We start from the raw sequence: 15,871 nt of genomic DNA, 5'->3' as shown, positions 1-15,871 counted from the left end.
TCTTCTTGGCGATAGAGTGGCTACGAAGTACGTCGGGTGAAATCGCAGGCGAAGCAACGCCGGTTCGGCTTGACCGAAGAATAAAAAGAAGGTAGTCTTCTTTTTCCGGAAACACAAATATTTCTATAGATTTCAAAAATTAGGATCAAATGGTGTTTTGAGTGGTGTAGGAAATGTGGCAAGGTGGTGGTGGCATTGAACTAATTCCCTCTTCTTCTTCTTCTTCTTTTTTCTTTTGCTAGCCGAAACCTCTCTCTCTTTTGCTCTCCAAACTCATACAAATGAAGCATGTGAGAAGTGGATGATTGGTGGTGTGTGTGTGCTTGTGAATGTGGAAGGGAGGTGAAAGGCATGCCTATTTATACTAGTGCATGAAGAATCTAGATCATATCTAGAATATCTAGCAAAATCTTAATAAAATCCAATCTATTCTTCTTCTAACCATATCTAAGGAAATCCAATCTAATCTTATCCTAATCATATCTAATAAGATCCAATCCAATATTATAAAATCTAGGGAAATCTAGAAAAAAATCTATATCAAATCTCTCTCTCAATCTCCTACAATTAACTCCTTAGATTTAAGGGAATCAAAATCTTAAATTGTATAACATATCTAGATTTTATAGGATCCTAACTAGATTTTTCTAGGATTCCTTAAGATAACAATTATGACTCTCTCCTAATTTATGCACTATGATTATACTTGGATATCAATCTCTCCCACTTACTAGGATTTGTGAAAAAAAAATCTAGGTTAGGGTTTACATGTACACATATATCCATATAGCTTTACATATTTACTCAATAGGGTTTTAGTATTTTCTTTTAAATAATATATAAAAAAAATCGAGTCATTTATTAAAAGAATACTAAATTAACATCTAAATGAAAGAATTTCAATTAAAATATTAAATTTTATTGTAAAAATTTAGGGTTGTTACAGAATATGTATAAATACTAGGTCTAATCTTCTAACTTAAAAAAATATTTTAAAACTTATCAACAAATTAGATTATTTGTAGACCCGTAGTGGGCCCCACATGACAACGTACGTCGTATGTACTCCACCCCATCGGTACTAATAGTAGAGTCCGGCTCCTCTCCAATCTCGGCTTGGAAAAAAAAAATTCAATCACATTTTATTGATCGGGACCGTTCATAATTTTTAATTCTCTAAGACCATCACGTATGCCAAAAATCAACTTGACCAATTATCATTTGATATGATTTCGAAACAGATTTATATTGCAAAATATTTAGAAATGGGTTTTGTTCCAGTGTTGTAATATTATAGCAATATTATATTTTGTAAAAAATGTGTTCCAAAATCATATCTAATGATATCCAATAAACTTGATTTTTAGCATACTTCTTCGTGTTCTCAACGAGGAAAACAAAATGAACCGTTTCGATCATTAACGTGAGATTGTAAAAAAAATTTACAAACCAAAATTGAAGAGAGTGTTCTCTCTAATTATTGAAGAGGAGCCGGACTCCCAATAGTAGTAGGGCTCGCAAATACGTGGAATGTGCTCCAAAATTTATAGTACAACCAAGATTGAAGAGAGTGTTCTCTCCAATTATTGAAGAAGAGCCGGACTCCCAATAGTAGTAGGGCTCGCAAATACGTGGTAATGTGCTCCAAAATCTATAGTACAACCAATCGTGCATGATAATAAGTATGTCATGGGAAAGTCAAATGGCCGTACTATTAGTATAAATTTTCATTCTGCAAGCTTTAGGTCATCCTTCCCGGCCTTTGTGTCTCCCCCACTCCTCTCCTCTCTCTCTCTGCACCTGTTTTCACTCCTGTTTACTCGTCTTCTTTTTTTTTCTACTGATTTTGCTATTTTCTTTTTTTTTTAATGACACACCTTTACAAATGTATTTTTTGTGGAAAAATATATTTGCAGGAGAATACCGTTAATAAAAAAGAGAATAGCAAAATCATTTCGGTCATCCCTTTTTTGTTTGTGTTTTTTTCCTAACGGGCAGGGGGCAGTACCATTACCTTCTTTTGCCCTGAGCCATTGCTTTTCTGTCATAGGAAAGGACTAAATGGCAGTGCTTGCTTAATCTCTTTTGGGCCCCATGTTCAGTCCAATCTCTTCCTTGTGGGCCCATCCTGTCTGGGCCTGTTTCATACATCATCAACCCATCCCAAAAGAAATGCTGACATTGCCTTGCCTTGATGGGTTTGGTTTGCTCCTCGTATCAAGAATTATTACTGGAATGAAGGGAAGAGATCCCATGCGATGCGATGGTCTTATTTCGTGAATTATTGTGAGCAAATAGTGTATGTTTTTACAGCCTTTGTTCACTATTCCAGCCCTGTAAAAAAAATTGCGCACATCTCTTAATCTGTAGTGCTTTTTTTATAAGCAAAATACTAATCTCGTTTGAGGTAAGATATAGTTCAACATTAGTTTTTATTAAACAAAGTTTTGAAAATCATGTAAAATATTATGAATTGGAAGATATAGGCATGGCACCAGATATCGAAAGTATCTTAATATTGATTCAGTTTATTTAGTCAATTCCGATGTATAAATTATTTACGCAAGCGAAATTCCAACTTGATATTTTTTGTTCTAAAAAAAGACCACAAGTACAATTCTACCAGGCACCAGCCCACAAACACAATTTTTGTACTCCACCCATTCTTCTATGAGAAAATGAAGAAAAAAAAAAAGGGTGGGCAGGTAACTACGTTTTTCAGGATTCACCAGATTTTTATCCTTAAATTATTCATCCATAATATCCAATAAAATGAACAAATGAAATTCACCTAAATGGGATTTACAACTCCTACTAGGCACCTGCCCACAATCAAATCTATAATTTTCATTATTGGGACAGTTGGCTGAATGATTATGAAATTGTGGTTTTACTCCTATGGGGAAATTTTTTGTTTTAAATCTTATCGATGGACGAAATTGAGATAAATGTAATATAAATTGTTCTAAAGCGTGGAACAAGAATTTTACAATGTACACGGTGGTAGACGTAGCCATGTCCTCCATATCTCTTGTCTCGACCTTTGCTTGTTTAGCACCCTTTAAATTGTGGTACTCTCTACTCCCATTTTCATAAATTTTGGTACTCCCATCTTCACATCATTGCACTATCCTCAATTACTTTCATGCCCTGTTTTTTTTTCACCATAAAGCTTTAGGCTCCGTTTCGCTAAGGTTCTTATTTTTTAAGTACTTATTTATCACCTTATGAGACATGTCATTCTCTCACAAAGGGTCGCAAAAATTGTGGTGCCCTTAAATTGTCCTCCACGTCTCTTGTCTCCCACCTTTGCTTGATTAGCACCCTTAAATTGTGGTACTCCCATTTTCATAAATTTTGGTACTCTCATTTTCACATCATTGCACTATCCTCCACCATTTTCATGCCCTGTTTTTTTCACCATAAAGCTTTAACCAACAAATAGACAAATATCGGATCAAAAATAAAATAAAATAAAATACGGCAGCGCTGTATCTTTGGTGGGTAGAAACTTTAGAAGTGATGTTGAGGCAAAGAAAAGAAAAGAAAAGAAAAGGTATTGACCGGGGGAAGGGTGTCCACCCTTATGAAGAAGAGAAATCACTAAATGGCAGGTCTCACCTAATGTAATGGTGACTCTTCCTCATAATTCTAAAGTTAATATAACTACCTGATGTAAACCCGTGATCTACCATAAATATCACAATTATTTAATTATTTAAAGACCTTAAAGCACCATGAGCACTAAATAATCACTCTATTTTTAGGATGCAAATGAAATCATGTAGGTGGTTGTGTCAATTTAGAATTCATCAGAGTAGCTCTTTTTAACAATAGACATTAGACAAGATTGCCTGTACGATAAATTAAAATGTGTAGAGCTATAAGATCCATGTGGTTTAAATTTCAAACAAACAAAAGTGCAAAAAAAAAAAAAAAAACTTAATTCTTGTTAAATCAAAATAGTCATTTTCTATATATCGTATATTCTTCTTGAGATAGTTTTTTTTTGTGCTTTCTATGCTTTTAAAAAAATAATGACATAAGCTAGTACGAATATCTTGAATTATAAATTAAAGAAACTCGCTCTTACCGTGGGGTTTGAGAAAAATCACTAGCTAGACAAGTTTGAGATGATGAAAATTGTGACGGTTGGATTTGATTTGCGTTTTTCTATCCGTTTTTCAGCTGCAGCACCACTTGAAGTTCGAGTTTGATCATTAGAAGCTCTTTCAAATTTAATTTAATAGAAAATTAAAGTTTTTTTTTTTTAACATAAGTTTTTAACTGATGCTTAAATAAATTACTACTTGACCCATCCAACTTATAGTGTTTAAAAATTCAAACTCCTCAAGATCATATCAACTTGATTAAAGCTCTTTTGGTTATGAGAGTTTTCCGGTACTCAAAAAAAGCCCTTATTTTTTAAGAAGGCAATTTCAAGTTTAAAAATGAGGGGCTTATTGAAATCTAAAAATATGCACTATAGATCTTGTTTGAAAGATCTCATTGAGATCTTTTATATGATGCAAAAAAAATTAAAAAATTATTTTTCATTTACATTATTTTTTAGTTTGAAAATGTGAAATAAGCTGCTTATTTTTTAAGAAGGTTTCTGGAACGGGGCTTATGCTTTTTATATTTGTACCTAGCTTACTCCTCTCTTTTCTGCCATCTTTTATTCGTCAATATAGGATTTGATAATAAATTCTATCTAACCGCTGGTGGAAAAACCAGACTTTTCTGTCACTGTCATTGTGAGCCCCACTGTACATAATGTTTCTATAATTTGAATCGTTAATTTTGCAGAGTAATACATTCAAAATTCAAAATTTTGTTTATAAAATGGACAGTCAGATTCTTTCAATAATATCAAAGTTTCACTGTCCATTTTACAAAACAAAAAGTCAACACACTTTTTACAGAAGAGAGCCATGCATACTTGACAATAACTATATATGTTTGCTTAATTTGGATTTCTAAAACAACCTCTCTCTCTCTCTCTCTCTCTCTCTTCCTGTACGGTCGCTATTGAGTTTTCCCTTTCTATCATTACTCTAATTTCTTTACCTATCTCTCTTTCCTCGTTACTAAAAAATATATATATATATATAGAAGTCTCCCTTGAAGTCAAAATCCAAAACCAACAAAGCAATGTCTCGCACAAAGTCAAAAACCACAGGGACCATGAGAAAAGGTTTAAAACGAGCATTAATGCAGAGGGGCCACCGTTTCCACGACAATGGTACTGAGTAATGATCAGTATTCAGGATTCAGTCCTGTGTTTCCTTCCCCTCGGACGTACCCCTCTCTCTCGTGATCTTATTTTTTAGTTAAGAAAAAATACTCCGTACTGTATTGAGATGCTTCATTTAAAATGCAGCCATTATATATGTGACCATGTTATTATTACTGCTACAACATTAATCAGAGTCGGGACAAACATAACATGATATGATACTCGGCCCAATAAGGTTAATTGCGTTCTTTTAAACTTATACTAAAAGTTTCGAACTTATTTCGGTATTTTTTATTTTTGGTAACTTTTTTGTTTAGCTTTTCGACGTAATCTTAAGGGTTAATCATTCGTCTCGTTGACGAATCAAAAAAATATAAAAATATGAACCGATGTTGAAAAAATTCCAAGGAGACGGCACTTAAGCTCCAAAAGATAGATGTTCATACTACTTTTTTTTTGTTTTTAGTGATTTTTTTTTTGCTTTTGGTCATAATTTTGTACTTTTTTAAACTCCACTTGTTGAGACGGATGATTAATTCAAAAAAAAAAAAATCACGCGAATCTAACAAAAAATTAGAAAAAACGAACAAAACACACAAAACGAAAAAATAAGTTAAGTTTAAAAGAACTCAGTCTAATATTTTTTCTAGGGTTCTTGCAAAAAAATTAGCCCAATCCGATAGCTAAAGGTGTTCGATCAAATTATCTAACTTTTTATTATTCTTCATTTGAATGAAAGTTAGATGATTGAATTGAACACTTGCAGATAGCGGATTGAGCTGATTTTTCACGGGAACTCTCGAAAATGTGTTTTACAGAGTACTGTTATGTGTACATATGCAGTCAAGGATGGAGCCAGGGAGGGGCCAGTAGGGGCGGTCGCCCCTGCAAGAAGAAAAAAAAACACTATTATTATATGTAAAAAAAATAAATTCCTATGAAAGTATATAGGCTCGCCCCTGTATAGAATTTTGAAAAAAAAATTATAATAGTAACCTTTAAAATACGAGTATACCAACATTAATTACTAAATGCTAAGGATTAAAATATAACAAAACATAAACCTAGAGTGTTAATATTGTAAATATTCAAGTAATAAACTTCCACCTTAGATGGATTTAGTGTTTTATTGTTTTATTTCTTTTAGTTTTATCTCTCTCTCTCTTTTCCAATTGTTAAGACTTCAAAAGCAATTTCAAGAAAACAGCAACGGAGGGGAAGAGATTTTGGAAACCCTAAATAATTTTGGTGAAATCTAAGTTGTAGGTATGTCTTTCCCCAATTGTTGTTCTAGACTTCTAATTCTTTATTTTTTTGACTGGTATAATTCTTTATTTTTTGACTAGCAAAATTAAGTAACATGAAAGCCCATGAACTGAATTCGTCTAGTTGTGATGAATGAAAAAAAAAATGAACAATAAAGAAAAACAAGACACATATATCAAGATCGATCCCATTAGTTAAACCAATTTATGCATTTACGTTATTTTGAGTTTTAATGTATTTACATTATTATGCATGTGTATTTATATTTTTTTTTGCAAGCAAGATTGCCCCTGCTTGATGAAATTTCTGGCTCCATCCCTATATGCAGTGTACATACCATGTACATATGAATTTTTTGGGGCCCACCTCGGGTCTCACAAAGATAATTCGAACTGCCGATATTTTTTAAAATAATTTTTTATGGAGCCCTATAAAAATCAGCTCAAACCCATAAATTCAGAAAAAATTCTTACCAATATCAGGTTAAGCTGATTACAGAGCTTCATAAAAAAATGTTTTAAAAACAATGGACAATTCAAATCATTTTTGTGGGATTCGAGGTGGGCTCTTTTTTTTTATATCAATAAAAAAAATCTTCGCCATTCAAGAAAAATGGGTTAATTTTCAGCAATTTGGAACTACCTAAAAAATTTTAGCTACCTACAAATTGAAATAATATTTTGAGCCACTATCAAGATTCAAAAGGTAATTTTAATTTCAACCGAAGTACGTAGTGCCGTAGGCACGGACAAACATTAGTAAGTATATAAGACGTACAAGTTCATATGTACTCGTAACAAATCTTGTGCACTTTGTCTGTGCAGTTAGCACGCGTGTACTCGCCCCCTCGGGGACCTGTGCATTTGCATCACAGGTTCTATCCAGTGTGCCAGGGTCTATTTGAAGATTTAAGGCGTGACACGTGGCCCTTAAGGGGTTTGTGACACTATCCGTTGAAAGGTTAGCAAAAATGATACTCACACAACAATTCAAACACAACACCAAATACAACCTCTCACATACATGTGGGCTCCACACAGGGCTCCACACATACTACTATCTGTAGGCCCCACATGTATATGAGAGGTTGTGAAAGTTATTGCGTTTGAATTGTTATGTAAGTAGCATTGTTGAAATGTTAGAGGGTGTTTGGTGAGCTGTTTTCACATTTTCATTTTTGCCTATTGCATTCTAGGTGTTTAGGGGTTGTCAATAATGAGTTTTGGCATAATAAATTTTTGATTTTTCGGTTTAGAGAGCAAAAGCCAAAAGCTAAAAAGAGGCTTGGAGTAGCTTTTCCCATTCACCTTTTCTACTTCTCATATGTGTTGGAACCAAAAGACCAAATTGCCCTTGACTTATTTTGAAAATAACCACACCCTCAATAACTGTTAACCTCCCTACACGTCCTTACATTGCACACTTGCCTTGAAAGTTTGAAGATCACCGGAAAAATTGGTAGTAACATAATGATTTTTAAAAATTGATTAACACATTATTTATACACATTATATACCATAATAAAAGGGCAACATGGTAAAAAATCAACTCATAATTCATTTTTATTACATATCTCCCAAACATTACTCTTGTTGCAAAATACATTCTGCACATATCATTTAAACACTTTACCAGATTCAATATACATTCTGATCATAATTTAAAAAGTTAAAAAATCAAAAAGTTAAAAATGAAAAGCCAAAAAATAGGCTCCCAAAGTTAGGAGTGACCTGACTTGGAAGCTAGGAGTTGTTTTTTGAAATTTTTTTTTTAAGCTTAAAGGCTGCAATTCTGCAAACATGCTGAGTGGAGCCAAGTTTTGTTGTGTTCAAGCTCAACTCCGTTGTAAATGACCTGAGGTTGATTCATTTACTAAATGAACCTCTATAAAGTATAAACAATCCAAGCCTAACTCTTTGAGCCGAAACCGAGATTTGGAATATTAAGCTTGGTTCAGCTCATTTACTAAATGAGCTCAAAATTCGAGCTCAACTATTCGTTTCATTTGCAGCCTTAACTCTAATAGATTTGCAAGGCACATCCCTGACAGAGTTGTTAAGTTTAACGTCGGAGCGACATTCCAAATACGTGCGGATCAAAAAAAAAAAACAAGACATTCCAAATACGTTAAAATTCTATTTGCCAGAGGTGAAAATTGTGAATTTTTTCCCACTATTGTTGTGGGGACCCACTTTGATTTAATTGTAATAATTTGAATTGTTCATTTTGTATGGTCAACAGAATAGTAGTATATCCATGAAAAAATCAGCTTGTTCAGACATCGATAGATATATTAAAATTAAAATTTTAGTTTATAAAATAAATGGCCATGAACAATTTGACTTTAAAATTATTGACAGAATCAGACCGTGCATTTTCTATACTAACATTCAAATTTTGACATACCTACAGATATCCAATCACGCTGATTTCTTGTGTGGATATACTAATTTGCGGGCTCTATAGATAAGCAATTTAGATTACAACAATAACGCATTGTAGTACGCACAATGGTGGTGGCAAAAACGGAACGGGGGAAGCTGCTGTGCAGCCGCCGGCGACGCCTTGCCGGCATCGGTCGGGCGATCGGAGACGTTCACCACGTAGAGCTCGTCGAGTTCTTCGCGAGCGCCACAACTCAGCTCCATAAAATATCATTAAGTGCCTCATCTGAATGCATATAACTTGAAAAAAAAAATCCTAATGGATACAAAACACTGGATCAAAACCCTTGGATCCATTTTTTTCAAGTTATATGTGTTCGGATGAGGCACTTAACGATATTTGATCGAGCTGATTTTTGGCGCACACATAGAACTTGACGAGCTCTACGCGGTGAACGTCTCCGATCGCCGGACCAATGCCGGCAAGGTGTCGCCGGCGGGTGCACAGCACGCTGTGCAGCACGAAGCTGCACAGCAGCTTCCCCGTTCCGGCAAAAACCCTATGATTTTCACCGCGGACCAAGAGAATTAAAACTCCATCTCAAATAGTCCTTAAACTTGTTTCGCAGGAGCACATAGCCACTAGGAGTACTGATCCAGATTTCAGCATCATCAATTACTATTTGACAACCAATTAAGGCTAGCTTAGTTGGTCAGTACTCTTGGATTTCACTAAGAGGTTAAGGGTTCGAGTCTCCCTACCTGTGTGTGTGAGTGTGACTTTAGAGAGAATTTTCTTTTTTTGTTTCTACCCTATAATGGGCTTATTTCTTGTATTGGTTGAGTTGTTGAACTTAGTTGTCTCGTGGACCCTCACAATTGATGTCTTTGTAAAAATGATTTCTCCTATCGATAGACAAAAATTACTATTTGACCTGAATTGACAATAAAATCATTCAGCACTCAGCACGAGAGTCTATCATCCATGAGAGTAACACGGTAAATAGGCTAATATCTACTCTACTACAACTCCAAATATTTGATATCTGATAGTGCTGCTGCTGCTGCTGCTACTACTACTACATTTAGCTGCAATAACTCTAGCTTCAAAAAAATAGGGAGGATATGTCAATGAACAAAAAGGGATAAAAGAAAAATCATATCATGAACAGATTTCTAAAGAAAGAGATGGTACAACAAAACTAAATCCATTCAAAACCATATATATATGGGGTTCATGCGCAGATGCAATTCCTTCCCAACCACCATCATATCTTGAGCTGTTCCAAAAGCTTTACAGCCTCAGGTCCTTGAGTGTCACCACTCTTGTTCCCAGTTTCATTCACCTGATCTGGCAGCGGAGCCACGACTGGTGGTGGTGGTTCTTCCTTCCGTACAGGTGGAGCAGCAAAAACTGGCACCGCCTGCCTAATACAGACTGGAGGGGCAATTCGCACAGGTGACGGAGACACGACCTGCGAAGGACGCATGGAAGCTGGTGGAAGTGGTGGTGCCGAAAAAACAGGCACCATGGATCTGACCGTGACAGGCGGAGCAACCCCCTGGTATGGATTCCTGCAATGCCTAATGGGAACATAAGGGGCTGCCCCTGCAGCCGGAAACCTTTGTGGGCGGGTTAGGCGGCTTTGTGGGTAGTCATTTGGTGTCATACATGTCGGTCTTGTTCTAGGGGCAGTCTTTTGGCAGATAAATGGGAGGATTTTAGAGGAGGTTACTGGAGGAGGCAGTGGACTTGACGGCCTCGGGTTGTGAATATGAAATTTCTTTTCGAATGGTATAGGAGAAACAGAGGAGTTTGGCATTCCCATCTTTTCCTTCAAACGATAATTCAATAGTGCTCGTGCAATTTTGATTTGTTCTAGCTCATCATTGTTTTCTGTTTCGGATGATGAAGTTGCATCTTGTTGCGCCACTGGCCAGAAGAAAAACTTTAATCAATATGAAAACACGCACTTAAGAAATGAAAAGAGTCATTGATATTGAATGGAAAGTTGCAAGGCTTAAGCCAACGGAAAGAAAATATTTAAGTCAATATCACCACCACAAGAGTCCTTTTTGAATGGTCGACGAACTAATATACATGAGTACTCATCCAGTAACTGACTCAGAAGGAAAAGCAAAAATCTCTCACTTGTGGTTAAAAATGGCTGATGACGAGTTAAGTTGGCAAGATTATCAATACTGTAGTGAACGGAAAGACATGAGTTAATCATGTTATAAATGAATTTTGATAGAGTGAAAACGCAGGTTCAAAGAGGAATTATGGCTTGGTGCATCAAGCCAATTCCACTCTGCATCCATCTTGTTATATTAACATTGTACTTTACATGTGATAGTAAAGCAAGGTAAGTGGCTAAGTTTCAATCCTCGATTGCTCACTTCTAGAACATTAGGAAAATACGACCAAACTTAATTTTGGCAGTAGACCTTGACAACTTCATCAAATCAAATGGACACAGAACTCAACCAAGCACTGGATCGAGAACCAAGAAATGGAAAACCTGGAAAATTTACTCTCCCCCTCCCCCGCTCTGCATTTGTAGAAACCTGGTATGATATGTACTTCTACATCTATATCGATGTGTGGTTGCAGTAAATGATTATCACGCCAAGCAAGAAATACGGTCAAGGTTATTTGGTCAAGCAATGAGATTTTGACAATGGCTAATGGGATGCAACGACTGAATGTTATACTAGTATTTAACAACATATCCATTAAAATGGAGAGAGAGACTCACATTGTTTTAGAGATGTCCAAGCTGCCATGGCTGCATTCTTCTCGGCTTGTTTTTTATTCTTGGCAGTTTCCCCAGTGAATCTAATTCCAGCCAGTTCGACCATCCCCGTGAAAATGGGTTGGTGTCCTAGCCCGGACCTGAAAGTTGTGTATTGAGGCAATGGAGCTCCAACTCTTTGTGCAATCTCCTGTAGGAGGTTCTTGTAAACACCTGTCTCATCCTGTTGACCCATGGCAAAGGCCAATCAACACCATAACAGGAATTCCATTGATAGTTCTGAAGAAACTATACGAGTGATTGTGACTTACCCAAAAGGAAAGAGACAAATATTTCACATGTGGTTGCTGGCATCGGTTCCATATTACCAAAAAGATAAAACACACACCCATAAGCACACATTTATATAAATATGTAGTTATGAAGGTTACCGTACAGGGAGTACACTACTGGAAAAGCTACCATAATTGGATAGATAGGTTCCCAAGGTTGCCATGTTTGAGTCGGGCACATAGGACACCAATACGCATTGGATAAGCCCCCGATACATGTCAGATATGCACCATACATGTCATACTAACATTCTACTTTTAAAGGACTGGATTAATATAGAATAAAACCAGATACATTGTGGATGTGTTTGGGAAACCTATTCAATAGAGTGGAAAAAAATTTCAGTGAAGTATAACTGTGAGAAATGTGGACTAGTTCGCAGTCCTCATGCGCAACATGTGACTGTTGCACATTTGAGCATTGCATATGTACACTGTATCCATTCCAAAAAATGTCAAACTAGTTTCGACTTAAGATTGTTTTTAGACACATAACTTCACAATTCAAGAGTTGCAAATGTAAATGGTCTGACAGGATCATATTCCGCAGCTCAAATTTACAAATAAAATTGCCATGCCCCTAAACACACCAATCACATCTGTTAGTCAGCTATGTTACACGGATCCTCCTAAATGTCCAAAATACCCATCTCCGATACTCAACGGCCAACGGTCAGTTGAGGTTGTGCGATCCGTATCCAACACATTTGACATACACCTAACAAACAAGCGTATTTTGCAATTACCATCAACTCCCGCAAAACTCCTATATTGCGCATGAAATGCCCCAAGGCACCTTGTAAACACTATTTATCCAAAAGAAGATAAAAGCAGTATATATACTAAAAAAAACAGGAACATTGTGGGCATATCTCCGGGTCTTTGAGATAGAAATTGGATGAAGCGGCCGCTTAGACACATACCCGCACCCAATACTCGTATTCCGAGTCCATGTAACATAGTTAGTTAATTATAAGAGACGTGGGATGCAACAAGCATGAGGTGGCTAGTCATTTAAGCACATTAAATTGGCCAGTCTTGAAATCAATGTCATAGTTTACTTATTTAAGTAGCAACTCTCAATACTTCAACATACTCATCAATGTCATAGTTTACTTATTTAAGTAGCAACTCTCATTTAAGTAGCAACTCTCAATACTTCAACATACTCATCAATGCCATAGTTTACTTATTTAAGTAGCAACTCTCAATACTTCAACATACTCAGGCTTTGCAACATTTTATGTTTCGAGCGTGAATGAAACAATGGACGTCGTAAACTTCAATCATCAGTCCTGATCAAATGGGATCAGTATATATTAAACCCATAGCCTAAAAATATGCAAGACCAATACAAAGTTGACTTCATGTAACATTTAAAAGGTCTCACCTAAACCCGAATACAGGTAATCCGATATGGAGTCAGATTGCAGTTAAAGGCCAAACTGCACAACGCGTGGCTGGGCGTTTTCTGGCTGCTTTCTGGACATAATTCCGCAATTGGTTTTGTTTGTAGTTCTTGTCAAAATGCTTTAAAGTGGTTAAAATTCATGTAAATTGGATACCAGAATACACGATCCGAACACAAAACAAATCAAAGTTGGGTTCTACACACACCGGAATGAAAACCCACCAAAATCCAGTTTTGATTTCAATAACATATTATTTGGTATCCAATTTACTTGATTTCAAACCAAGGTCAAGCATTTTGACGAGATCCACCATACAAAAGAAATCCATTGTTGAATTATGCCCGGAAAATGGCCAACCGCACCGTGTGCAATTTCGCCTTTAACTGCCGAGAATATGACTTCATCTGATATTTCACTATTGCTTATGAATTTATTGAACTGGTGTAGAGTGGTAGCTTCTTGTTTCCCCAACCAGAAAGACCAGGTCCAAGATACCCCAGATCTAATCCTTTAAAAAACCACGATGTTCATATGACTCAGAGAGCCCTCATTAATGAATTAATTTTGCTAAGGTGACACTAGACCCAAAAACAGCTGTTTTATACCAGGACAATAAAGACTAGATGGGCCTTGAACTCTTTAACTATGGCACTCTTTATAAATTTCCAGATTGCCCGTGTCCCAAAATCCATTGCATTGCAAGATAAATGAGCTTGTGTTACTTCTAGTATACTTCGCTTATTTCTTCCAAAACTTGATTAATGGTTACTATTTTATATCAATTTTGAATTAACATTATAACACATTGGCCTTTCACCTCATTAAAACCAGAGAAAAGTTCTAAAAAGCTAGAATTCACAAGTTCGTTTTCTTGCTGATTAAGAAAACAAAAGATATGTGTCATTTGAGAGATTATTTTATCTTTGCCACAACTTATAAAAGCCTTTCGCCTACAAATTTACAGCTAATTTTTAATCTTTTAAGCAATGATCTAAAAGGTAATAATCCAAAGCGATACCAAACAGCCCTGCCCAAAGAACAGGACAGGGTCATTATAGTCATCCCATTCCCCACTCTCATCCCTTAACCGGCCGGCAACCCAACCCGGTTCAGCGACTTAAAGAAACGAACCACGGCGCACCATATATCCGATTTTCCGTTCCCGGCAAATATAGTCACCGGAAATTCCAAGAAGTCTTCTTTTCATAACTCAATGTCTGGGTCAACTTACCCTCACCTCGACTAATCCTATCACAAATCTCACCGTCCATAAGCGGGGCCCAATCAAGGAAGAAAAATTCCAAGAAGTTAAAGCGAGGTCAAGAAAAAACTAGTAGTAAATTACCAGAACCAATTGTTATTTTACTTCCGTCCCAAAAAGAATATCCGGTCCGCAAAATAAGTATTTAAAGATAATGCATTATGGCATTATTTCCAAGATCTCAAAAAATTTCCCGCAAATTATTAGATAATAATGGGTTTCAATCTATGGGGAAAAAAAAGTTTTAAACTTTCTTTGACAAAATGAATTATCTTTAAGTTCTCGTTTTGACAATCTTATTAGTATTTTGAAGACTAAGTACAAGACAACGGAGATGGAAACCCTAATTGGGTTAAAACTTACGAGGATCCTGGCGGCGAGGGAGTGAGAGGGGCCGCGGTTGGAGAGGGAGTTGAGGGCGACCTCGGCGGCGGCGTGCTCGGCCTGGCGAAGGGTGGAGAAGTAGTGGGGGCTCTCGAAGGTCTCGCCGTTGAAGTTGACTGTCGACTTGAACCGCGGCGCGTGGTCGGGACCTTCCCGCGTGCACGTGTACGAGGGGAGGTTGAAGCAGCTCCGCTGGGCCAGCTCTTGGAGCTGGTTCTTGTACATCTCCAACCTTCTTCAATTCTCTCTCTCTCTCTCTCTGCGTGTATATCTATGTGTGTCTATGTAAGTAGCTATAGAACGGGGTTTCGAGGCGGAATGAGAAATAAATTGACCGGAAAATGTGGTCCGGCGGGGGTGAAGATTCTAGGGTTTTTGTGAGAGAGAGAGAGAGAGAGAGAGAGAGAGTTGAACACAGAAAGGAAGAAAGGGAAAGAGTTGAACACAGAAAGGAAGGAGAGAGAGAGAGAGAGAGAGAGAGAGCAGTGTGAAGGGTTGGGAGGGGAAGAGAAGTTTGGAGTAATTAAATTAATTTGGGGAAATTTATTGCCTTTTTTGTTTATTGGTAGGGAGAGTCAAATGAACGTTAGGCTGCATGGATGTTTCTTCTTCCGAAATGCTACTGGTACATACAATCTGTGCACAGATTGTGCACAGATTTTATGGTGGGGCCCATTATGGGTCCCAGATAAATAATCCGAGCCGTTATTATATGTAAAACATTTTTTCAAGGGTTCCTGTAAAAAATCACTTCAATTCAATATTTATAAGTGCTTGATCTAATTATCTAACTTTTCATTACCGAGAAATCCGAACGAAAATTTAGATGATTGGATC

General features: G+C 36.6%; 1 protein-coding gene across 1 annotated transcript; it reads right to left on the bottom strand.

The window, feature by feature from the left end:
• Nucleotides 1-9,893: 9,893 nt before the first annotated feature.
• LOC131313675 (double-stranded RNA-binding protein 2) lies at nucleotides 9,894-15,559 on the bottom strand. The gene is made up of 3 exons (XM_058342117.1): nucleotides 15,014-15,559; nucleotides 11,649-11,868; nucleotides 9,894-10,822 (listed from the first exon to the last, which is right to left on the bottom strand). Exons 1-3 carry the CDS (start codon nucleotides 15,257-15,259, stop codon nucleotides 10,158-10,160), a joined length of 1,131 nt encoding a protein of 376 aa, XP_058198100.1. The 5' UTR covers nucleotides 15,260-15,559; the 3' UTR covers nucleotides 9,894-10,157.
• Between the last annotated feature and the right edge of the window lie 312 nt (nucleotides 15,560-15,871).

Source organism: Rhododendron vialii, chromosome 13a (assembly GCF_030253575.1).
Source record: "Rhododendron vialii isolate Sample 1 chromosome 13a, ASM3025357v1".
NCBI lineage: Eukaryota > Viridiplantae > Streptophyta > Magnoliopsida > Ericales > Ericaceae > Rhododendron > Rhododendron vialii.
This window is presented reverse-complemented; position numbering and strand designations above follow the sequence as displayed.